We start from the raw sequence: 25,949 nt of genomic DNA on the forward strand, positions 1-25,949 counted from the left end.
ATGCTCTGAACTGTTTGGCATTCAAATCTTTAGAAGCAGTGGTAAAGGAAGAGTACTAGTGGGAAGGCAACTCTCAGCTGCATTGTTCTAGCGCAGGTGGGTTCTCCCATGTCAGAAGAGAAACTCAGTCCCCAGAAGATGCAGGTGAATCTACCACGTCACTCCTGTCTGCAACACCAACATGTATAGTACTCTGTCTCCGGTGGTAGCATATGTCTGAATTGGCTTTCCAAAGAAGGTGAAATCAGTGATGTAGAGTCTAGCTATATTGTAAATATAACTTATTTTATTTACATAGAAACAACAGTCCTGAGATAAGATGGCTATACCCGATATGGAGTAATCCCTCTTTTCAGGAATCTCAGCCCAGCACTAGTGCCTGGTTCCCAGGGAATAGCTCAGCTTCAACAACTACCGCTAATAAGAGACAAAGGTAGGCAGCAAATTTTCCAGCTATTCATGCTACTTAATTTCTCCTCTTGCGTCCTCTACCCAGACCGTCACATAACCGAAACAATAAAGAATCTCTTCCCGAGCATCATAACTTTTGCATACACAAAAACAAACTCAGAAGACTGTGGAAATGCCCCCCCCCCCCGCCCCCCCCAATGTATGTAGTAACAATACATTTATTCGTGTAGGCTGGTACTTCCATGTGCAACACAGTAGCACTTTGCACAGGTAAAAATAGCCAACAAGTATACTTTATTCCTTGCTTGAATTTGTGAGGGGAGACAGCTTTGGGAACTAAGCTCAACAATCTGGGTCTGAGTTTTTCAGCATGTACACAGTGAAAATGAACAGCATCGCCTACAGACAGTGTTAGATCCCTGAGCCAGCTCCCAAGTGGTATTCGGTTTTCTTTATTCTCAGTCCAAGACAAAGCACTGCACATGAGATAACTTTGGACAGAGTGACATCTTCCAAAACAAGGAACCTGCTTTACTCCTCTACAGGCCCTTTTATAGGAATCACGAGGGAAATATGCCAAAGTAGGCAAGGCTCTTTAGGCACTGAAGTCCAAAACACCATGAAAGCACTGAAGTTTACAGTCCTCAGAGCTTCAGATTTGGGTATCGCGATGCCAAGGAAGAAGTGCAACATGCCAGGACTGTGTGCAGGGCCACGCACCGCCATGCCTATAGAGGAAGAAAGCAGCAAACACAAGTGTGTCTCCGTATGGAGTCAAAGTCCTTGCAGTTTAAAATAATCTCAGAGCCAACCTACAAAAGGGTTAAACTCACAGAAAAGGATACCTGAGACAGGCTCATGCAATGCTGAAGTTTTGGAAGCCTGGCTGCAAAAACCAAGAAGGAATTGGCTGGAACAGCTGAACAGTAGCATCTATAGGTAGGCAGGCATAAAAGCCTGCAGATCACAGAATCATGTAAGGAGAGCTGGAGTGGATCTCCAAAGGTCATCTAGTCCAACCCCTGCCAGAGGCAGGATCATCCCTATCCAAACCATCTTATACAATCCATAATCTAAACTCTACATAAGACCACTGTCAACCGTGACACAACACAGACCTAACATCCTACCCTGCCACAGGGAAAGCAGGGGAACCACGGCAGCCAATGTCTTGCTTCTATGAAACATTGTCAATATATGCTCAAGAGTCCCTGGGTCGAGGGCCATGCCACATCGCTACCAAGGAAGGCAAAAGCCCCCACCATCTGTATCAATCCGAGCATGGGGTAAAATTCCTTCCTGCCCCCACAACTTCCCTAGGCAGTCTGTTCTAAAAATGAAAAAGTTTTTCTGGATATCCAACCTTAACTTTCTTTGCGGCAACTTCAGATCACTGGTCCACATCCTCCTTTCTGCAACAAGAGAAAGAGGTGCTTTTCCTCCTCTTTATAGCAGCCCTTCAAGTATTTGAAGATTGCTATCATGTCCCCTCTTAAGTGCCTTTTCTGCAAGCTGAACATGCCAACCTCCTTCAGCCTCTCCTCATGTGACTTGCCTTCCAAACCCTGGATCATCTTTGTTGCCTGCCTCTAGACCCAACTTCTCCACATCCTTTTTAAAATGTGGAGTCCAGAACTGCACGCAGTACTCCACGAGGCCTAACCAATGCCGAGTAGAGAGGCACTGTCACTTCCTGTGTCTTGCACCTAAAAATGCGGATTTTCCCCTTTAAAGGAGAAAACTGCAGATTTTCCTCTTTGAAGTGGGAAGCATGCACACACATGTGGCCAACATGCCAGCAAACAGCCAGGAAGGGTGGTGGAAGCAGCCCCCAGCAGCTGGATACAGGTAAGTCTGGGGGCGGGGAGGTTGGAGGACCAGGGCTTAGGAACTGTCTGGGCACGCCCATTGGCGATGTGCTGGGAGGACATGGGGGGGCATGTGTCGTTTCCTACCCCCAAGATTTCTGTGCTGACCAGGGGGCATGGGGCTGCAGCGTGGCTGGGCCAGTGCTGGGTAGGAGCCACCTCCACCAGTGCTGGGCAGGAGCCACCTCCTGGGCAGGATCAGAAGCAGGAGGGCAGAGCGGGTGGGGAGACTCAGTGCTGCCGCCACCACCAGGAGCCCTATGCTAGCCATGCCACCATGGCTGCCCAGCAGCAGTGGGGGCAGTGGCAGCAGCATGGAGTTGTGGCATGGCATGGAGTGGTAGTGGCATCATGGTGTGGCGTGGCATGGCATGGTGCCAGTGGCATGGCGTGACATGGCATGGCATGATATGATTGCCTGCAACAGTTGCCAGCTGGACTCACTGACTCCACAGAGGAGGTTCCTCCCAGATCTGAGCTCCTTGTCTTTAACTGGAATACCATGTTCTCTTTCTGAACGCATCCAGCTAGATGCTGATGTTTGTACATACAAGAGTTTTCTTTATAGGTTTGTTACTTCATAGTTTAAAGCCTATAATACCTTATGCACAAAAGAGTGCTGGCCCTTATTTCCAGATACCTGACCTGTCAGGGTTACCAAGTATTAACACCCTCGGGCACAAGGCAGTGCTTGATTCTAGGAACTACTGTTAAAGCTAAGGAGGCAGGTGTGCCATAAATTAGCCCTGCACCCTCTGAACGCCACTCCAATCTCTTCCCTTGCCTGATCCTCTGCTATGTTTTAAACTCCCAGCCCTGTGTTCCCTGCCTGATCAGCCTGATCAGCTGCTCTGCTTTCTGTTTCCTTTCCTGCCAGCAGACAAGGCCGATGCTTCCCTCCGTGGTGGCAGTGCCCCTTGGGACCACCCAGGTGGGGTGCTAGTGGGCAGGTGCTGTCCCAGCTCACAGGCAGCACCTGCCGGATCCAACAGGACACAGAGTGCTGGAAGCCCAGGTGTGCTTGGAGAAGCTCAGGTTTGGTGTGCTTCCAGCACCTTGTGCATCCCCACCACCTTCCTGCTACCTTGGACCACCCAGGAATGGGCTGGCTTGCCCCGGGGCAGTGCAGGAAGGTGGCAGGAGGGTAGCTGGGTATCCTGGCAGTGGGAGAAGGTGGCAAGGACAGTGCATGGGGCGCTGGAAGCCCGCTAAGCCCGAGCTTCCCCTAACACATCTGGGCTTCCAGCGCCCCGTGCATCGTCCCTGATGCCATCTCCAGATGTATTTTTGTAATTTGTTATGTAGCAAACTAAAATACATTGGATGCGTTTTACTTCGCTACCTAAAAAAGTCAGTTAAAATCGAAAAACGCCACAACAGGTGTACACGGTTATGAAATGTAATCGCAATATGCTGCCGCACATGTGCATGGTGATGCAATTAAATCACTAAAAAGAGCAATTAAACCGCTTAAAGGGGCAATTTTGTCATGTGTATAAGGGCCCTTTGTCACATGTACAAAGGGCTAGGTATAAAGCAAAATGCAATAAGAAATCATTATTTGGCCCCATAAGTTGCCCCTGAAATAAGGAATAGTGACAAAATAAATCATCGGGCATTCTGTTTCCCCTAAATGGAATTTATGCTTCAATACCTACATGAACATTTAATAGTATTATTAATGTCTTTCTAGGTTTTATAATGGCACAGAGATGCTCATTGCATGCTCTCACCACAGCAGATAAGTGCTGATGCCTGTGGTACACTGGATTTTTCACAGGGGATTTGATGCGAGCCATCTTCTGCTCCTGGTTTGCAATGGACCGACTGATCGGATCAATAAATCTTGCAGAAATCCTAAGTTTGAATCTATGCCTTCGCACGTATGATAAGTAAATTAATGAGACGCAGACGTCACCACAAGGTGCCTATTGTGTAGATTTCCTGAGAGGTGAAACTGTTCTGAGAAGTGTAAAAGGTCAGAAGCCCATACTTTCATAGAAGAAACCACACCTTGATGTGGGAAAGTTTTGTGGGAGACCCTAAAAGGTCAAAAGAAAAGGTGTCCTTTCACAACGAGGTCACATACTATGTTAAAGTAAAACTAAAAGAAACTTGCCACACAAAACCACAAGCCCCACTCTGGTTACAATAAAAGTATATTTAAAGGGCCAGATATTTTTAATATGCATTTTTCATAATATATGAACACGTATATTGTTTTAAATTAAGAGTAAATAGTCTCACATCATTTCAACCATTCTTTTTGGTGTCCTGAAAGTTAACTGCATGTTAAAAATATTTCCAGTCCTAACTATGCAGCTATAGGTCTCCTCTCATTGCAAATAAAAATTCATATTGTGTCTGCCTATTTGAAATTCTGTAACATAAATATTTGCTTTTACAACAATAAATGAAAGACTCGGGTAATTTTATTCTGATCTTTTTGCTTTCTTTCCCACAAAACTACTCTTATACTTTAGTGTTCCTAATACTGTGAGCATCAGAAGCATTTGTCAGAAGCCAATATTTTCTTTTCAGTGGGCATGTACAGGCATTAAAAATACATGCTCATAAGAATTTGGGACAAACAAACCTTGAATGAGGTATGAAGGTTTGGCCAATTTGTGTACTAAGGCAAAAGGGAAATTCCATTAGGTTCCCATGAAAAGTCTGATTTTTTTTCCTTATAGAAGAATTTGATCGTGTCCCTTTTATCTTCTCATCCTTATTCCTTACTGGCTTAGTTGCTAATCTCTGGAATTCTAGTGTTTGCAAGCATAGCTCAGTATATTACTTGTACCCTAGTTTGCCTCAGCCATAAAATCTATTACACATGTATTCAGATGCATGTATATAGATGTATTTTCCTCCCCTCGGTTGCACTGTGTGCCAAACTCCCATTTACTTCTGTGGGACCAGGACCAAAAGAGCCCTTGCCTTCCTTAACAGCAATGAGGGCACTAACACACCTTCCAAAAGTCTTGCACTACACAAAACAATCCCAGCTGGGGGTTGGCAGCCCTGCAGGTCTGCTGAGATCTGCAGCAAGAGAGGCAAAGTGTCAATTAGGAACTAGCTGGATCAAGACAACACTGAATTACTTAAATAATTTAAATGAAGCAAGGAAGGGCTGAGCTCATCCAAAATGCTTTTCCCAATCCGCTCCCTCGCCAAACAATGCAATCAATACCCGTTCTGCTCAGCCTGCACACCCTTCGAGAACAAATACCCCCTGGGCTAGCGTTACCATGCCAGAGAATCAGAGTTTCTGGCTCTGTAACCCAATTCCTGGAAGTAGGCTGTCCGGAAGCAGCACTTCTGGAAATAACAGTGATTAAAGTGGGAAGTTCGGGAAGGAGAGTGCCCCTGGGCATATTCGTGGACGTTAGCATAGCAGTTTCTTTTAGTCTCTTCCGAAGCACTGAGTTAGAACCATCCATTAGCATCGGATGGGCAAAAGTCCACATACAAAAAAAAGGATTCAGGCACCTAAAATTCAACTCAGGGGGAATTCAGGCACCAAAATCCAGGAGAGAAATAAAGAGACCTCACCTGGCTGGTTTGGCACATGAGAAGCTATCCATGCTGAAGTTTTTGCCAGTAAGTTTCAGCTACTACTGATACAGTAGATGTACTCAGACCATACTTATCACACACTGACAGCATGGAGTTCAGCACCCCTGGCTACCGTCAATCAGAAACAAAGCCAAAGATGACCCTAGGGTCATTTTATGGTGACAGCGATGATCTAGCATATAAATAGCCAAGGAGTTATATGTAAACTGTGTCTAGCAAGTGGGAGACTTGGGTTCTAGGCCCTTTACAGCCTGAGGAGCCTTTTATCTCCTGGGAAAGTACCTTAATCAAGACTAGAAGTCAGGTATGTCTGACTGGAAGCATTGTGACCCCCTCCGGTTAAAAGGAGAGCACAGTGCAGAAAGAAATGAATGACTTGTGATCACAGTGAGCAAGCAAGAGGGCGCTCTTCTGGGAGCTCTGGGTGAGTTCCAGTCCCTGCCCCTCAACACTGTTCTTGCATTGTATCCAGCATCTCCAATTCAAAATGCATAAGCAATCAGGTTGTGAATCTCAATCTCACATAAACATGTAGTTCAGGGCTCCAGGGTAGATGTCTAAGTCCAGGCCAGAGACAGGATCACAGGTACGCATCCATAGTTAGTTTCTTATTGGCTGATTGAAGCATCCCATTCACTCAGCACACAAAGCATAGTGAATACCTGTCCCTGGCACCTAACTCTCCCCATTCAAAGTATATGAAGAATAGGCATCTACCATGAGTTTGTGAACCCCATTTCCAGAGTCAGGCCTTAACTTGCACCACCACACCTAAGACTCCTTCGGACTCTGGCCCTCAGTCCACCAAATTCAATTCCAGTACTTGCAGAAGGGGCAGTCATTTCCATCTCCTGCCTCTGTATTTCTATTAACAGGGAGGACTCCTTGCTCTCTCTTCCTCTTCCCTGGCACCCATGCATGGACTGTCAGTATTTAGCTCAAACTCAGTAAGTCTGACTGTTTAAATCAGGAGTGGCCAGCCTGTGGCGCACATGCCACAAGTGGCCTAGGCAGGCTTTGTATGGGGTGCATGGCAGATCAGGAAGGAAACAGGAAACACAATGGCAGATAGGGCAGGAAGCAGAAAGCTGAACAGCAGATCAGACAGAAAGGGATCTGAGTGGGACATGGGGAGGGTGCAGAGCTTAATTTGTGGCACACCTGCAATGGCTGGCCCCTACTGATTTAAATCAATGTCCATGGAACTAGCCACACCTTCTCTGATCACTTCGGCTAAGTACAGAGAGTCAAAAAGCCGGAGGCTGAATTGATTCAATCTTTGCTGGTTACTAGGCTGCGTAGATGGAACTAATAAGTAAGTGAACAGACATTCACTTTTGATTCCAGAAATGCAGCCACATGCCTGCGCTGGCCCAGGGCAGAAGCTGGGGGGCACACTAGAGCACACCTCTCTGCTTGGCTGGAGCAGACAGCTTAGGCCAAGTTAGCCTGCTGGGGGGCGGGGGGGCGGGGGAGGGTGTTGCCTGGGGAGGTGCAAAGCATCCTGGGATGCTTGGGGATTGAGTTAACTTGAATCTGGAGAAGATCTAGGACAAAAGTTCAATAAACTGATTTAATCTAAATCAGTTAAGTCCGATACTACATCCATCCATGTTTATCTTAAACCATTTTCAGCCATTTTGAAAGCGGTTTATGTGCTCTGAACTTCTGTTGTGTTCCAGATTTGAACCAGTTTCTGATTGCTCTTACTAGTTTGTGTGTAACTTCCGTCCCTAGCCCTTAGAACAACTGCCATTAACATTACTTACAGTGAACAGTATTTCACTTGAAATCAGAGCAACTATCTGAAGAATGAAATACTAACCAACACGAGTAAAGATGTCAGAACCTCGAGCACCTGGTAACTTTGTACCACATATATGTGTATTCCCGACATCTTGTTCTGTTGGGAAGGTTAGAGTTTCAGGTCATGACTCTGGGCTTGCTTCTGCCTCTCCCATTCCTGTTCTTCTATCACTGGGACTATTTGTGGAACAAGCTACTTCTCTACTTTATAGAGAGAACCAAAAATGTGTTGTTTTTATTTTCCGTGCAACTTGTCTGTCTACATAAGATCATTTGTATCTGTATTTATTTCTATGAACCCCTTGTTTAAAAAAAAAATGTAAACATTATTAAATTGAAGATTTTGGTCCTTCCAAACTTTGATACTCATATTGTTCAGTTTTATGAGGTTTCTCTCATACCAGCACCTCCTTTTTATTAAAGGCTGCTTCATCACTTGAAACATGTATGTTTAGTTGCCTCAAATGGTAAATTGCTTTGCACTGTCCTTGAAATGTACCGTATAAATATTGTATTTGATCTTTAGCTTACAGTTCATAAATAATTTATTTTAAAAATGCTCTTCCATGAGACCAGCAGCTGCTGAGGTGTTCAATTTTCTGAAAAAAACATTTATTTATTGCATACATTCTTTTAGCTTGGTACAGATTTGCTAAAAGCTGCATCTGGTAGGAATTATAGGAATTATATTCATGCTAAAAATCTCAAAATGCTAAACGCTGAAATCTGCTGAAATGGTTTGTAATGCAGCAGAACCTTTTTAATAGGCAGTGGAGATGCTGAAAGCTATACAAACATGGCTTTCAAGTACAATTCACATATGCCTGATGATTACTTAAAGCATCTACTTATGACTACTGGAAAGGTTTTTAGATTTCATTACCAATAACAAGTCATTCTTAAATTATTTACATTTCACATTACTGCATTGAAACTGTTGTAGAAACCTGCTCAATATGCCAAATATTAAAAAAATAAAAAGAAATTTTAGATGATTATATTTGATGAACAGGCATATTTTAATTCACGTATGGTAATATTCTTGTTAATGACGTGTCTGCTTAGGACATCCATTAAAAGTCCATTAACTTAGCAGGGAAAGTCTAATAAACTTACCCTGGGAATTTTCTGCTAAATTAACATTATGGACTTCTAATGAAAATCTGTTTTAGGAACTGTTATTAGCAAAGCTAAAATTTAATTAAATACAAGCCACACGTGAGTAAAAAGCATTAAGAAGACAGTAACAAGTAGGAAAATTCTGCCTCACAAAGCATGGTACAGGCCACAAAATATGCTAACAGTAGCAGCAAAAGCTACTATTGGTTCCTCCATCAGCATGCTGGTTGGTACGTTAGTGTCAGAAACTTACTGCTTGAAATCTAGCTGAAGTTCTTAAGAATCCACTGTAGAAATTGCTTGATTTCCTGGCAGTCCACTTAAAATCCACTAAGGCCTGAGTTTTAGAAGTGTAGCAAATCTACACTTCTACCTGAAGTGGACAGCAGCTGTACCCACCTTTGAAAAATCAAGCCCTATCAATATGTATCTCAATGTCAGCATTAAAGAAAGTACTGCAGTACTGCAACAAGACAAAGGTAGTAGATCTATTTGAAAATGCTGATCTAAGTTAGCGGTTGGCAACATAAAGCCTGGATCCAGCCAGCTGAGCCACTGGATCCAACCTGCAGACCTGGAAGGCTTTGCCCGCCTTGCTGCTGTTTCTCTCAGACCCGCCCTGCTCCACGGCTGCATGTGGGCTCACTTCCAGCTGGAGGGGGCTGCACCAAGGCCAGGGAGCTGCAAACTAGGCCTGTACAAAGTGGCAAGTATTTGCTTTGGATTCGGATTTAGCTGATTTGTAGGGACGGTGATTCGATTTGGAGATTTGAATCACTGTCCCGATTAGATTCAGCCAAATCAGATCCAAAGATTCGGAGCCGCTTCAGAGATTTGGCTATAGATTAAACAGACAGCAGTCCTCACCATGCTGGACACAGCTGCCTCCAACTGGCAAGTCTGTTGTGGTGGGCAGAGGAGGAAGGGAAGGGACGTGGGGGGCAAATCAATGCCCCACAGTGAGGGAGGGATTGGGGCTGGGGCAAATCAAGCCGCCCAGCCGGTGGGGGGGAGGTGCAGTAGCGCTGGAAGCAGGAGCTATGCCCTGCTGCTGCTTGCCCAGCTGGGACGGGGGGTGGGGGGAGACGTGTGATGTAGGCACGGCAGCGCTGGATGCAGGGGCTATGCCCTGCTGCCGCTTACCCCCTTCCGCCTGGAGCGAGCTACACCTGCATCATGTCCCATCCCCCCTGCTGCCCCGGCTGGGCAAGCAGCAGCAGGGCATAGCCCCTGCTCACAGAACTGCTGTGCCCACATCCCCCGCCCTCCTGCCCCAAGTCCTGCACCCCCCTGCCCCATCTGGGCAGCTTGTCTCAGCTCCAATCCCTCCCTTGCTGTGGGTGTTCCCCATGCTGCAACCAGGGGAAGGGGAGAGGAAAAGCATCAGTGTCAGATGCAGCTGGAAGCTGCATGGCCCTGGTGCAGCTCCCCATTGGCTAGAAGTTGAACCTGCCTGCAGCCAGGAAACAGGAGGGTCTGGGGGTAGTGGTGGTGGCATGGATGTAGCTCCTAGCTGTGTGCCTTGGCGAGGGGGCAGGGAAAGCCCCTCTGTCTCTGAAGTTCTCCCAATGCCACCTGGTCCACGTTGGACCAGAGCTGGGTTGTCCCGGCCCGCAGCTTCTGAAAGGTTGCTGAGCACTGCTCTAAGTGATTTTGGTAAAGCTGTGGAGAGAGCTGATAACAGTGCTGAAGTTTTCAGATGCATGTAATTCCTGTACCTATGGTACTCTATATGCTATCATTTAAGAAAAGAGATTAAATCATTAAACACTGATATCATGTCACACCTTTATAAACAGCTTTCTGGAAGTAATTCTTCCAATAATGTTAACAGTTCAAAGGCATAAAGTTCTCACTACTATACTTCATGGCACCCACAAGTATATAGTATACTCAGGAGACGTAACACCTCTATGTACGCAATCATGTAGTTTCTCACCTGCCCGTCTCCTGTTTCAGTGAGGCCTGTTACTTTCCTGTTGGCAGGTACACCAGTAAAGGGTTAGGGGTTAATACAAAATTATTTACCTATTTTTTCATATTTATCTTCCACCAAATCTTCTAAATCAATCAACCTCCAGAAATCATCGTTCCACCCCTCCTCTGATGAATACATCCATTTGCACACCACTGTACAGAGGGACCTAATGAAAAATGGCATAAGTCCACAGTCAGAGCATTTCATATGTTTGTTCATTAACTCATCATTTAAAAGACAATGATAGAGAATATATAACAAGGTAAGTGGCAACAGGACGCCTAAGGCCAATACTTTTAAAACACATGCCTATGTTTGAAAGAATGATTTAGGATTTAAGGTGCCAGATTTGTGGCACTTCACAAAGGCTGATGTCTAGGGTGCTTTCTCAACAATAAAAGCTCTTCAGCTGGTTATTCATCTGCATACAGCAGCCGGGTCAGCAAGCTACGTCTACCAGAGGCATTTCAAAGGGACAGTACAGCATAAACACTACAACTGCATAGCAAGGAGCTTGAGGAGGGGTTGCTTGTACTCAAAGTAGTACCTGCAAAGCAATCCTGTGCACACAGCATAGCCCTATAAATGCTTTGAGCACCTGCCATTACCATGAACCCACAATTTAGTGATGTTGCATCATTAACCACACAGGCAAAATCCTGTGAGGTCACGTGTGTAAAACAGAACTGTGTCAAACTAGCAGTGCTTCTGCACAGCCCATCTAGTTTTGCTGTCTTTGGGTCTGTATTTCATCAGAACTTGATGACAGCTCAGTGATGTGCTGAAATAATATATAAGCCATGATGCAACCACGTGAAATATTAAGTTACTGTTTCAGCTGATATTCCTGATAAAACGGCTTGAGCCCCACTGAGAATACAGTTGGAAGGATATGGGAGAGGGGCACTGGAAAGGCACAAGGCAACAGCTCTTCTAGAATTAGCCACCTACTATATCAGACTTACAGTCAAAAAAGTGAATAATTAAAAGTGATACAAAATACCGAGGAACAAATACACTGTTGCCTTACTGATGATTAAGGCATCCCAGGAGTTTTTAACTGTGCTCTGTAAAATCAATACACTAAAAGGTGTTAATAATTCTAATTGCCACCAAAAATGACAACTACCTGTAGACTTGGATGTGCCACTAAGGCGCCAAGTAGAGGTGAGCTCTGTTGCATCTCATTGAAATGCTTCCTGGTGTAATTGGTCTCATTACAGAGATAACCACGCTTAGGGATTACGCTTCTTTCCTATCAGACCATATGCATTGTTTGTCCCTTGTTTTTCTCACGTAGGTTTTCTTTTGCAGACAACTTGCTTTTATACAAGATGTGGCACAATTTAAAGAAAATATTAAAAGAGCAAGTGCTTCTTTGAGATTGCCTGTAATTGAATTCAGGCCAATTTATGCTATATTTCCTTGCAAATAAAAGGAGAGAAATAAATATTCCAGTCGCTCTCTCTCTCTCAGAGGTCTATGTAAACAATTAAACCAAAAGTTACAAAACCAAATAAGAGTTGCCACAAAGCGACAAAGCTCAAGGCTAGTACAGTTTCTTACATGGAGAGCCAAACCTTAATTTAAAAATACATTTGCAGCCTATCATGTTACATTTTCTTCTGCTGCTTTAACATTACCATATGTTCTTATAACTGGAGGACTCTCAGTGCTTCTTTCCATTCCACATTGTGTACTTTTCTACTATGGCTTACAGCAAATACTGTACATCAATTAATGCATGGTAGTGATTTGGAGGAACTGAAATGGGAATGACAGGCCATGTGCTCATAAATGGAAAAACCTAGAGATCCCTTTGGGGTTACAATTCTCTGAGTCTAGGCTGATGCAGGTTGATCCACCTGAGTTTTGAATCTGCCCCTTTCTACAGTTACAAAATGGCCAGTCAAGTACCGTTCTGTCTCTGGTTTGCAAACAAACACAACCGAAAATAGAAAGCACATGACCTGTAACTACAGCAGTGACAATGTTGATATAAGGAATTCCAATTTCCAGGGATTTAAAAGCCAGACACAGAAATCCAATTAGGACCTCTGACAGAAATTGGATGAATATATAAATTCTTGGCCCAAGAATAAATTGGAAAAAAAATAAACATTTCCCCCGAATCAACCTGATCCTTCTATTTAAAAAAGGCACAAGGGAAAATCCAAAACGAAGCCTCTGTCACTGCTTTACATAAGTAAAGTGTAAAATAATGTAGCAGGCTTTCCAAAACACTGTAAGTAATAAGCCAAAGCAAAGTATCATCACACATGGACATATTTTTAAATTAGATTGCGATGCTATGAATTATTACCCTACCCTTTTGATTTAGGAACTACCTTGAAAAATGCTTTAAGACCTATACATGAGAGGGCTATCCACAAGACAAATACACAGGCTTCCGACTCTCTCGAAACCCAAAGCAATTTCTACAGGGCCCTTGCATTCATTTTGAATGAAGAATCACTTTTGATCTCAAAGAAGTTTCTTTTAAAATATTATCACCTAGGGCTCAGTGCTGCCACCCAGTTCAGAGTGAGTAGTCCCTTCGTGCATTATGGTCCTTTTGAAACAGCAGTGAGTAAAGGGAGGAGCCTGACTCTTACTAGATTTATATGTACTGCAGCACCCTTGGTTTTCAGTCTTACTGCAAAGTTCATAGGAGTTCAGTTCCATATATGGGAAATATTACATGTGTTGTCAAACAGAAATAGTGTTTCATGATGGCTTTTATAAATACATATAATTAAAGTATTTAATCTACAGGTAGGCATCTAGGCCTTACTGCCTATTCACTCATTACATTGGGATAGGGTAAGACTGAATATATGCTAGCCACGAACCACCAATATGGCCCCAAAGCTGAAAGTCTACCAGCAGTGAAGAACTCGAGATCTCCTGAGACTCAGCACAGCACCCTGCGCGGGCTGCCAATGCATTGCCAATTAAACTTTACAAAGTTAACTGAACTATAAAACTTTTAGTAGCCCAAGTCCTCAAAACCCAAAGAAAACATAGCTTATCTCCCATTCTTTGCTGGGGTGACCTTTTTTGGATTGGAAGGTATAGTAGGCGCTTTCCTCCTTCTGCTCAGTTGTTCAATTTTTGTGTTTTATGAGGGTGGGCATTTAACTACATATTTTCCATGTGCATGTGCAGCTTTGGACAGGTGAATTTTAAATGGACTAAAATTAATAAATAAATATTAGCTTGATTTAGAACCACTCACAGAAACCCTTGTCCAATACAACCCATGAGGGAGGGATAGCACAATTCTTAACTCCAGGAATAAACCAGAAAATGAAAAGGTCATTATGAAAAAAGGGTTGAATAAGCAAGTGACTGCACTTCAAAGATACCTGCCAGTTGAGTTCAGATGTCAAGACCCAGCCCCAAGTTTTAATGAGATGAAGGACAGAGATTACCCACACACACACAAAAAGAGGAATGCTCATTGCAGTACTTTCCTAACCTCTGTTTCTCTATTGGAATGGTTGGAGGTATTAACTTCATTATTTGGCCTTAAACATCAGAACTTTCTTACCTAAAGATTGATGAACCAGAAGGATAAAGCAAACATTTAATTTCTCTACCATTATTCAAAAATAACCTGGTTCAAGAAAATTCAGTTAACATTCTGATTTCATGACTGCTAGACACCAGGATAGGACTTTTGGACATCTGGTATAGTGGCTGGCCCTAGTTAGCACAGATTCCTAGTGAGACAGGGATACACCTAGTGAGAAAACACTGTTAGCCTCAGAAATATCCTAAACCAAATAACATGAGAAATATCTTAATGGAAAAATCAAAATCAACATTTTGACACTGATGTAGTCAAAACCATATTTTTCAGCTTTGCAGCAGGAAAGAGTACCCTCTATTTTTACTACAAGGCTGCGTTGGCTGGGAGGGGTGCGCTAAGCTCCCCTTTCTGTTATTTTCTAAGTTTCTGTGCCCTTGCAAATCTTTGTGGAAATAAGGACAGGAAGCAGGCTGTCCTCGTGGTATTTCTAGCAGGATCAGAAAGACGCTGGAAGCTCCGGAAATCTCCTTACATGAAATCCAGTGGTTCCAGACAGGTTGTGTAAGAAGTCAGGTGTCTAGGGAAGTTGTGCATGTTAAATTCCAAACATTTAGGAGCAACTCATTGGGAGTATTCACACGCTTTGGCTTATATCTCTGCATCAAATCAGGCTGGGTCCCCCCCCGCAGGTGCTGAGAACCTGTTTGTACTCAGGCCCCGTGAGACTGTATAGGCAGCAAAGGCCAGAAAGACCCCCTATTTGCCGTCTCCCATGTACAAGGGCTAACCTTACACAAAGCTTTCTGTAAAGAGTCGCACTGTACATATATCATAACTGACAGCATCAATTGACATTCAGTATTTAGCCAAGATCACAGAAGAAATTGTATATACACACACACACATACATATATACATATACACACACACACTAATATATGGAGGGACAGCAGTTCCACCCATTTACACCTTCACTCATTTACACAATTCAAATGCTACAAGTAGTTGTAGCAAACTGTGTTGGGGGACCTAATGAAGTCACGTGCAGTAGCACAAAGTAGCTTTCTGTGGTCTGTAGGCCAGCGCTGTTCAAAAGCCACAAGCAATCAAGAACAAAAGGAAGCCATGCAAGTTTCTGAAAGTAAGAAAAAACCTCCTCAGACAATGGAGTACGACTGCCACAACATCAAACATGCTTTTCCTTTTGTTCTACAGACCTTAAATTTAAAACAGATGGTATTCAAATGGAAACTCTGGGTTTATGTTGTGCTCAAGTGAACTCCTCCATGGTCTGACATCTAGACATGTTGTTAGTGTCCCCCCAAATTAAGTGTCCCATAGTTTCAGGCTTTCTACTGAAACAAGCAGAATGCTGTTCTAACACAATCAAAGAACTGTCTGCGGTTTTCATTAAAACATCCCAGAAAAAATCCTATGGTGCACTCAACCCCTCCAGCAACGATCAGTATAAAAAAGAGCTAGGCATCAGTACTGAGACAGCCTGAAGAGCAGCATAAATTATCTCAAAGCAATAAGAAAACACCACCCCTCCCCATTACGGGTAATGCTGTACATGTTAATTCATGACCTTTATGAAATGAAACCAAATAATTAGCTTTATGTTTGCTGATGGTGTTTATATGTAACACAGCAATGTCTACACTGTATATTACCCTCTTTGTGGAGAGTGGGAAAAGAAAGGGGTAGTTGGCCCTGAGGTGACATTATTCAGCCAGAAGGAGAAAAAAAATCTGGCATCTAGTCACTTAGCCTTGAAACATTATCTTATGACTATAAAATTTATGAGATACAGCCTAGGCTAGATGGTTGGTGAAAAGATTCAAAGAAAGAGCTGTGGGCTGAGTACATAACAGTGTAAGAAGAGCTGCACCTGTTGTCATTCGGTTACTCCTCAAGATCTCCCAGGAAGATTAACTTTAAGCCACAGGGCCAAATAAGCCTGGGTCTAATCCATTTCATGTCAGGCTATTTGCACGTTACTTGCTTTGCCTTTTGAACAGCTCTTTAATTGTATTTAATTGCATTATACAAATTGAAATATGTCAAATATGTAAAGCTCTGGAAACAGCATCCGTTCCACGCACTGCATTAGCATACAGTAAGCTCGGACAAGCAGGAATTTCTTCAGTTTTAATTCTAAGGTCATTAAAGACAACCCCAGATGTGTTTTAAATACTATACATGTCTCAGTTTATACAGTTTCTGCATGGATATTGAGTGTTGGTATAGGCACAGTTGGGGTTTGTACAGTTTCTGAATGGAACAGATGGTATTTCCAGAAGACTTTGGAAAAGTTAAACATCAAAGCAAACTGTTAAATCTGAAATTAAATCTGAATCTGAAGATTTGATTCTGATTTGGAGAATCAGCAATTCAGACATAGACATAGCATTGTTTTTTCTACATACCTTGAGGTTCCAGGTGCAGCTCATTGAACACTGAGATGGTGGGCTGGATGCAGCATCCCACGGGAGCATGGGGGGGGGGGTCCCCCATGTGCTCAACAGCAGACCCGGAATTGGACTGGAAGTATTTCTGATCCAGAGATCGGCTCAGTGATCAGGCACGGGGGGACCCCGGGTGCCCCCCCAGACCCAGGAGGCACCAGTTGCCAAGCCAGGGGGTGGGGGGACCCCCACATGCTCCAAGTCGGAGCCGGAAGTGGACTGAAAGTACTTCTGGCCCACTTATGGATTTGCCGCCGAGTGTGACCCCCACCCTCCCACGCCCACCTGGGATGCCCCATCTGCCCCACCATCTTGGCATTCATGAGCCGTGCCTGGTATCTCAAGGTACGCAGAAAAACACATAAAGCTGTGTCTATGGCCGAATCGTCGAATCTCTCCGAATCGATTCAGAAGCTTCTGATTTGCTTCAGAGAGATTAACGGGTCTCCTGAACAGATTCAAATTCAGAGTTTCGCCTGCTGATTTGGGCCAAATCTCCTCTGTATCCAATCAGCAAGCAAAGCTTCGCACCGCCCTAATGTACACCACCCACCTACAGTCACAATAACAAGGAAAGCTGCAGTTGCATTGTAACATTGACTCCTGGCAACATTTCCAGAGCCTGGGTTATCTATTAGATATTTCTAAGGTGTGCAACACTACATTATCTAAGCCTTAAGGGTTTGTGCAAATATAAACATATATTTGCATGACTCCTAATCTTTGGTTTCTCTAGGAAGAGGAAGAAGGCCTCTAGGGAAAGTTGCCACATAGCTCTTTCAGGAATCAGAACATTAAACTTATATCAGTGACCAAGAAATAAAACTTTTTATTCAGCAGGTTCAAACAGTAAGTTCCTTCTAGGAAAGGAAAGAGCAATAAACTCCAATCTCAGTGTGCTACCTGCTTCTCTTACTCTGACTCCTGGCTTTTTTTTTTGTTTGGCTTTTTTAATCATAGAATATTCTAAGCAAATATACTACTTACTTATAGGGCAGGATTTTATTGTCAGAAAAATACAATTCACATCTGCAATTTTCTATACCCACACATATAATTAATCTCTCCTGAGTGCAGCCACTCCCTGACAAGGATCCATGTTATATTTAAACACTGGATGCCACTTCAAAAAAAAAAAAAAAGGAAAGGAAAGAGAACAACAGGATTATTTTCAAAGAGTCTGTAACAAGATAAAGCTTAGAAGACAACAGGATCTTTTGATCTTTGGTACCAACCTTGTGTCTATCACCCCAAGGTTGGCGAGATCATCAGTTGCCACACAACCCTGTCAAGCAATGATTTATAGGAAGTGCACACATCCTACTGATCTATATACTTAATATCTGCATTGCACATTTATTATATTTTCTGCTTCTGACTTTAAGGCTTTCTCTAACTATTGGAGAACATGGAGGCAGGGCCCAGATTATTCTACATCTGCCGCCTGGGAGTTCTCTCACTTTTCACTGAGCACTGGGAACAGCCACTGTCAGAGATGGGACCCTGCTTAATAGTCTCATATGACATGGTATATTGTGATGATGCCTATACTCCTAGCATAGAGACTCAAGGTTTTAAGCTAAAGCTAGGATGGCCTGCTTTTGGATCTGCACAGATATACCCTGATTTTAATGAGACATCATACAGGACCATGTCAGTAAGTCTCCAAGGAACTGTAAGGGGCTGTCCCAACAGATCCAGTTCTAGTCTCAGGGACCCTAAATGTTTTCATTTGTTATATACCTTGCCAAAGATTAAAACTATGCATCTAGCATGCAGCTCTCCTACGGGGAAAGGAGACAGGAGAGAGATGGAGGAATGGCAGTTGCTGGTTGAAAAACAAAATTAATCAAACTGAGCTAATGTCATACAACTCAACTAAGAACAAAATAAACTATACTATCATTGAAGCAAGATGTTCCCTTTGTCAGCTGTAGTGATAACTATTGAGAAATGTTTCTCTTTAGGGATAAGCTATCAAGAAAAAAAATCTTTAGACTCGTCACCTTAGAGTTTTCCTAGAAAAAGTTATGTCACAAGACTTGAAAGGAAATGCCCATTTCAAGTACCAGATGGCAGGTCAAATTAGTCCCCTGTTTATTTCCATTTGTTTTATTGATTTTATCTCAGGGATATATTTGGCTAAACATCAGCTGGGCCAGAAAATACAAAATAATAATAGACCTTTATACCCACTTCTCAGCATGACATGAAGCTAGAGGAACCAAACATATATCCAGTGCTTTGACTTACTTATCAGTTGCATTCCTCTATTGTGTTAGAGTCACCCAACCAGGAAAGGTGTCCCATTGCTTTAAACAATGTCCAAAACCCATTCAAAAACATGGTCCCTACCATGAAGAATTTATGTCCTAGACAGACAAAACATAAGGGACAGGATATATTACTATCCTTACTTGACAAATGGGGAACTAAGACACGGAAGAATTAATTGGCTTGCCCAAGGTCACACAGGAGGCCCTTCTCAGGGCCTCAAATCAACCTAAGCTCCTGATTCCCAGGCAACAATTTTCATCACCAGATCATACTCAGATGTATATGTATCTGATACTACTCAGATACCCCACTAACTTGGACATGTTATACATTCTTGTACAGTCAGTCAGATCAGGATTAAACGTTTTTCACATATTTAAAATCTAAAAATATGTCAATATTAAGTAAATAAAGTATCATCAGCCTACTTAAAAGAAGGTTCATTTAGATACAGGGAAATTGCAAAACTTGTCTGGTGTTACACTGCAAATGACTGGAAGAGACGAAGAGCCTACATAGCATGGCTTCCGTCCCGGGTCCTGTAATCTAGACATGCTGCCTCCCAAGCTGCAACGTCAGCAGCACTCCAGCTCAATTAATTCAGAAAAATGTACTCCTTCCAGCTCAATATTTCATCCAAGCAGACTGGAATAGAAAGCCTAATATCTGTTTTAATGAAGAGCTCATATTTAAAAATATATTCTCTTGTCACCTTCCTTAGCCAGCTAAAACCGTTCAACAATTAAAGCTGAAAATGGATAGCCTTGAGCTTTTGTAAGACCTTGACTGATCATAATTATTTGGGCTGAATTCATCCCTAGTGTAACAATATTCATTTAAATAGAAACCCACCAATGAGTAAGCTGGACCTTTCTTTCTATGCTATTTTGTTATTTGACTTGATTTTGTACTTTTCAGTTCAGCACAACTGGTCTATTGTGTAAAGCTGTACAAGAGAGCAAAAGCAGCACTATCCTTTCTTCATGTCAGTATTGGGAGGGGGAGCTAGGTAAACCCTTGATTAAGATACCTCCGATCTGGGCAAATTACCTGGTCTTAGATTTCATTACACACTTTCTGAAAATGTTCCAAGAAGATTCACTCAGGGCTACAAGCCAGTTGAAAGAAATGATTAGAAAACTTTTAACGAACTCTCTCATCTCTTCATGGCCAAACTGTGGTCAATCAACTACTCCCCAGTGGCAGCGTGCAATTTGCCCAGCCCATGCACTGCAGTGTGTCACTTCTTGCATCCAAGTACGTACAAGCCTAGTGGTGAGCTGTGATTGTGGCTAATGCAGATCAGTGGTTTGAGCATGTGGTCAGATGCACCTTCCCTACTTGTTAAGTCAACTGTAATGACACTTTCACAGCTCAATAAGGATTCAAGGACCCTTTTTTGGGGGGAGGAAAGGGGGAATCACAATTCCTTAGCCCATGCCCAGAATAGCTGCAGCCATTAGCTTCACCCTCAACACAGGAGAAAGGTTAAAGCGGGGGTGAGTAAAGTTACACTCCATACAAGCTCTGCTGCTTCTCAAAATATGGGTCCCCCTCTGTCAGCCTAACAAAGCAGCACTTTAGGTACTTTCTTACTCCCCAGAGCCCTGGCATGAAATGGCCAAGGTTTCAGACAGGGGTCCTTTGAGAACATCAAACAAAATCAACTGTTATTTCTTTCATACTGTTAATTTTTTGTTAAGTTAATTCTGACCTTAAAAATATAGGGTAGCATAGACCCTAAAAAGAAGGGAGCGATATAGAGCTCCTTGTGAACAAGAAAATGCTCTTCAGAATTGCAACAAGTACAAGCTTGGCTGAGACAGTGAAAAAAACAGATATAGATAGATGGTAGGTTCCCTTGTCTGACTGCCTGGAGGTAATTTGTATTAAGAGATCATAAATTAAATGTGGACTACATCAGTAGGGAGAGACATCACAATGCAACTCCGTTATCCGACTGAGAGAAAGAAAAATTGTTTTTCTATGAATTAGAGCTCTTTTAATACATTCACCAGACATACATTTTTGTGTATGAATCCATAACTACTAGCACTTACGAAAGTGGGATTGGAAGGGACCTGACAAGGTCATCTAGTCCAGCCTCCTGCTCAAGGCAGAATTATCCCTGACTAAACCATCCTAGTCCAGTGTCTGTCCAACCTGCTCTTGAAAAATGTTCAAGGATGGAGATTCCACAACTTCAAGGGAGCCTGTTGCAATGCCCGGCCACCCTCACAGTCAGAAAGCTCCTAATCTCCAACCTAAATTTCCCATGCTGCAGCTTGAGGTCATTGCTTCTAACCAGTGGCGATGCGTAAGGAGTGCACGGGGGTGCACGTGCACCCCCGAGAGTGCTGGTGCACCCCCGACAGGCTGCACTCCCTGCTTAAGTGATGGGCAGGGGGGTCAGGCGGAAGTGCCAGTGCCCCCCCTGCGAGCACTGGCTGGGGAGTGGGAGTGCCGAATGAAGCGCTGCAGCCACTTCTGGAAGCACTGTGGTCGCATACCGGTCGGTGCGATCGGCCGTGGGGGGATCCCCCCTTTCCCTCTGGTCAGCAAGATTGGCCACAGGGGAACCCTCCCCTCCCCCTGTGGTCAGCAAGATTGGCTGTGGGGGAACCCCCCTGCCCCCAGTCGCTGACCAATTGCTTGGGGGGCACATGCCCCCCCTGAATAAGGTGGCACCACTTCCCCGTGCTTCTACCCCTGTCCCTTACAGCCACAAAGAAAACCCAATCTCCCTCCTCTGTATAATTGCTTGTATCCGAAGACTGGAATCAAATTCCCCTTTCAGTCTACTTATCTCTTGGCTAAACAACCCTAGTTCTTTCAGCCTTTCCTCAGATTTGCTCATCAGGCCCCTAATCATTTTTGTTGCTCTTTCCAATCTGTCCACAACTTTGTTGAAGTGTGGGGCCCAAAAATGGATGCAACACTCAAGGTGAGGGCTCAACAGTGCTGAACAGAACAGCAGAATCATTTCCTTTGATTTGTAAGCAACTCTCCTGTTAATATAACCCAGTATAATGTTGGCCTTTTTTTTTGCCAACAAGAGCACACTGTTGGCTTATATTCAGTTTGTGGTGTACTGCAGTGGTTTCAACCTCATTGGACTTGAGGCGCCCCTCACCGGACTCAAGCCTTCTCTCTATAACTTTTGTGAATTGAGTAGCATCCAGTTTCAAAAACTAATTTATACATGATCGTGTTTATCTCCTCGCAGAAGGGCTGGCAATGGGGCTGCAGGATTGTTCAGACACGGGTAAGTCTGAAACTGCATTTGTCTACTTAGCTTATCTGCTTATCTCTTCACACCTTGCAGCATCCAAAAGCACTCCAGCACCGTGGTTGATAATCACTGGTCTACTGGAATCGCCAGGTCTTCAGCAATACTACAACCTAGCCAATCATTCCTGAGTCTGTATTTGTGCATGCAATTATTCCATCTCACGTGTAGGACTGCACTTGTCCTTGCTGAATCTCACCTGATTGATTGTGGGCCATTTTTCTGCTTTATTCAGGTCATTTGGATCCTAGCCCTAGCTGCAACTCCACCCAAGTTTGTGTGTACTCAGTCCCATCCTCCAATGACAGGATTTTCAATATGGTCAATGATAACAATAGTCAAAGAACTGCATGTTTCAAAATGGCAACATTTATAAGGCTCTGATTCAGCAAGATACTTGAGCATGTGCTTAACTTGGAAAATTCCCATTAAAAGCAGTGGGACAACTGACAAGCTAGAAGTCAGAGACTTGCTCAACTGCCAGGCTGACTAAGAGCCTAAGTCATGCAGTTTTAGCCAGAAAAAGCCTAAGTGAATTCAAAAAAGAAGCAGGGAAACTGTCATTAATACTAGATACTTGTTCAGTTTGCAAGCCAAGAAAAGAGATGATTTCATTTATGAACTCCCTCATTCTTTATGCAGCTCAATTTAAGGCATGAGCCCATTTTACTTACTTAGGCAAAACCCGCTCAAATCCATGGAAGTTTTGTTTAAGTGAGGAAGGCCCAATTAGGTTGCAGGGCGGACAAATGCTGCACAAGGTTTCTGGAACATGGAGGGAGGTGTTTAGCCTCTTCCTTTTGTAATAATGAATTCAATGAATGAGTATTCTTCAAAACCATTGCTCATAAAGCCCCTCAAGATGCACTTGATAAGAACACCAAAAGTTGTTTGTGTTATTTACTATTATAAACAACATTTTGGGTTTAATACGTAGAATCCAAAATTTAAAAAAAAATAAGAATCCAGGCCAATGCCTCACAGAAGTCACAGCCTGTGCTGTGTTCCTGTACAGTTGAAAAGTCTTGTTTAATTTTATATATATAGAATAATCCACAACAGATGGGTCGATGCTCTACAGTATATTTTGTAATAATACTGCATTCTGGTTTACATTCCATTGATATTATATTTGGGTTATGAAAAGGGGAAAGATAATTTTGGGTGAATTTTAGACTGCAGGCAGTAGCAGTGTCCAGTTTTCAGGACCCCCAGGAGGGAAAAAACACAGTAGCAACAGAAGGGTTACAGAGATGGGTGACAAGGGGGTAGAGGTGAGGCACAGACACTTCCCTAGGAAGACAGAGTTTGGAAAGAATACAGTAACTTTACTTCAAAGTGAAAATGAGTAAGAGGTGGAGGGGGCATGGCAGAGGAGAACACAATAATGAATCATATGAAGAAGGCAAATCAAGCATATCTTCTCATAATACAGAAGCAGGTAGGATACTTCCTAAAACTGAAAGGTAATCATTATATAATTAAGCAATGGAAAATAGATACTTCACACAACACATTAATTAATTTACAGACCACCCTGCTACAACATATCATTGAGACTAAAAGCTAAGTAAGAATCAAACAAGGATTAGAATATATACATAGATAATGTGGACATCTCAGCTATAGTAGAGAGGATATACAATACAAAGGAATATAAAGGGGATATAAACCCTCATGTTTCAGGATACAAGCCAACCATTAACTAATTGGGGTTAGAAAGAAACATCTCCTACTGGAAGATTAATCCATCATTGTCCATTATAGGATTTTTTTTTATAGCTTTCTCTGAAGCAACTGATAATGCCAGCATCCAGGAAAACCGCATACAAAGACATATAGGTATTCCAAAGAGGGGACAGTTGGAAATTTGTTTAGAGGATTTGGAGCGTATGAAATGAGGAATGTGAATAGCAGGTGGGGTAAGAAGTTATCATATTGCTTTTTAATTTAATGTAAAAACAACTTACTCTGAGAATAAGCATATGCTATGTTCTCTGGCTTAACCCTCTCAGGTGAGTTCAGTACTGCCTGAACTTGCCTCGCACTAAACACTGTTGGAGTCATGGCTGAACCAGAGGGATGGAGTTCATTGCTGTTCCATGCTCTGATGAACTATGCAGTTGTAATAACAACACTACAGGATCCCCCCCGCTCCCTCTTTCTTAAGACTTTTAATGAAAATCGTGCAATGTGAGAGCAGGGGAGGGAGTACCTAAAAGCAATGTTGAGTTCCACTTTGCAGTAATAAAATACTGTATTTTAATATTGGTGACATGCAGAACTTGGATTAGAGCTGCCTCAAGTTATACAAGATACAATCTAGAGGCTTAGGCCTGCAAACACTTATACATATAAGTGACTTTACCTGCATTAGTAATCTCTGATACCAATGGGGCCATTCTGGTAAGGGAAGCCAGTCATGTGCATGAGCAATTGCAGGACTGCACACAGTCTTGCAAACCATATTCTACATGTTCCTTTTTCTCTCTGGGAATTCACTGCAATATCAGGCTCTATGTTTTACATATTTAGGCCTGAAGTGTAAATGTAGAATATCAGATAGAGAAAATTAGCACACAGGTATTGCTAGCACACTGGGGGCTCAAGTCCAACATCTACTGCCATGAGATGCTGACAGAGTCCTAAGATCCTAATTTTATTAAATAAGCTTCCTTGTCCTGACTTGCCATGGGAATGAGAGGAAGGAAAACAAATTCAAGGGAGGGGGAAGGGAAAGGAGAAAGCACGGATTAAAGTAAAAAAAATAAATAAATGAAAAGTCAAATGCCATCTATAGCCAAGCACCTCACAACTATTATAAGTGCCACAGGATCAATAATGTAAAAGAGTATTTCCTGGAAGGAGGAGAAGATTGTAGAAAATAGTGGACTATGCTGGTAGCAATCTTTGCCCTTACAGGCACCCTGCTAGGTCACAAGTGTACTTGACTGGACTGGACTTTGGGAGCGACATCAGACAAATGTAACAATCTCTTCTTGTGAATCATTTGCAAACTGATCCCAGTTCTGAGAAAGATCTCAGTCTTAAGATTTACCATGTAGTTTAATTGAAAGGAAACCTCTATGAGCTGCTTGTAAACTTTTGCCCCTTAGGTATCTGCTACAACAGTTCCCCATATTCATACAACCAAGAGCCCGTTTACACCAATCAGTGGTGGATAAAGATTTACTGGGACCCTAGGCAAGCAGGAAATTGGAGGCCCCCCACAAACCCATAGGGACTCCAGCGAGGGGAGGGGCCCCTTCCCATCCTGGTGCTGCCGCTGCCAAGGGCAGGGCAGGCCTCCATGCCCCATGGGCGAGGCTGGGTGGACCTGGCCAGGCTGGGAGTAGGGTAGCACATGTCCACCTCTCCTCCCTGCTCCCCATCCTCCCTACCCCCTGCCATGGCTGGAGTGGAGCAGAGACGAGTGGGTAGAGGGCAGATGCGGGCTGTCCACTGTGGGCTTAGGGCTCTCTGCTCTGCTGCCTTTGACCTAGGGGCCTGCACTGGCCACATGTCCCCTGCCCACCTGGCAGCAGGAGGCATAACTTGCTGCCCCCACTGCTGCCAGGTGGGTAGGGGGCATGTAGCCGGGGCGGTGACCCCGGGGCCA

At 43.4% G+C, this 25,949-nt stretch overlaps 1 protein-coding gene across 13 annotated transcripts in view; it reads right to left on the reverse strand.

Annotated features, from left to right (window-relative positions):
- FGGY (FGGY carbohydrate kinase domain containing) overlaps positions 1 to 25,949 on the reverse strand; it is a 260,805-nt gene that overhangs the window by 114,173 nt on the left and 120,683 nt on the right. For 3 of the 13 annotated variants that reach the window (XM_014526328.2, XM_025193142.1, XM_025193137.1), the window contains exon 6: positions 10,812 to 10,927. The exons of the other annotated variants lie outside the window; for them this stretch is intronic. In XM_014526328.2, coding sequence (XP_014381814.1) covers positions 10,812 to 10,927 — 116 coding nt within the window. The remainder of the gene's footprint in view (positions 1 to 10,811; positions 10,928 to 25,949) is intronic. 13 annotated transcript variants of the gene reach the window in all.

Source organism: Alligator sinensis, unplaced genomic scaffold (genome assembly GCF_000455745.1).
Source record: "Alligator sinensis unplaced genomic scaffold, ASM45574v1 scaffold1559_1, whole genome shotgun sequence".
NCBI lineage: Eukaryota > Metazoa > Chordata > Crocodylia > Alligatoridae > Alligator > Alligator sinensis.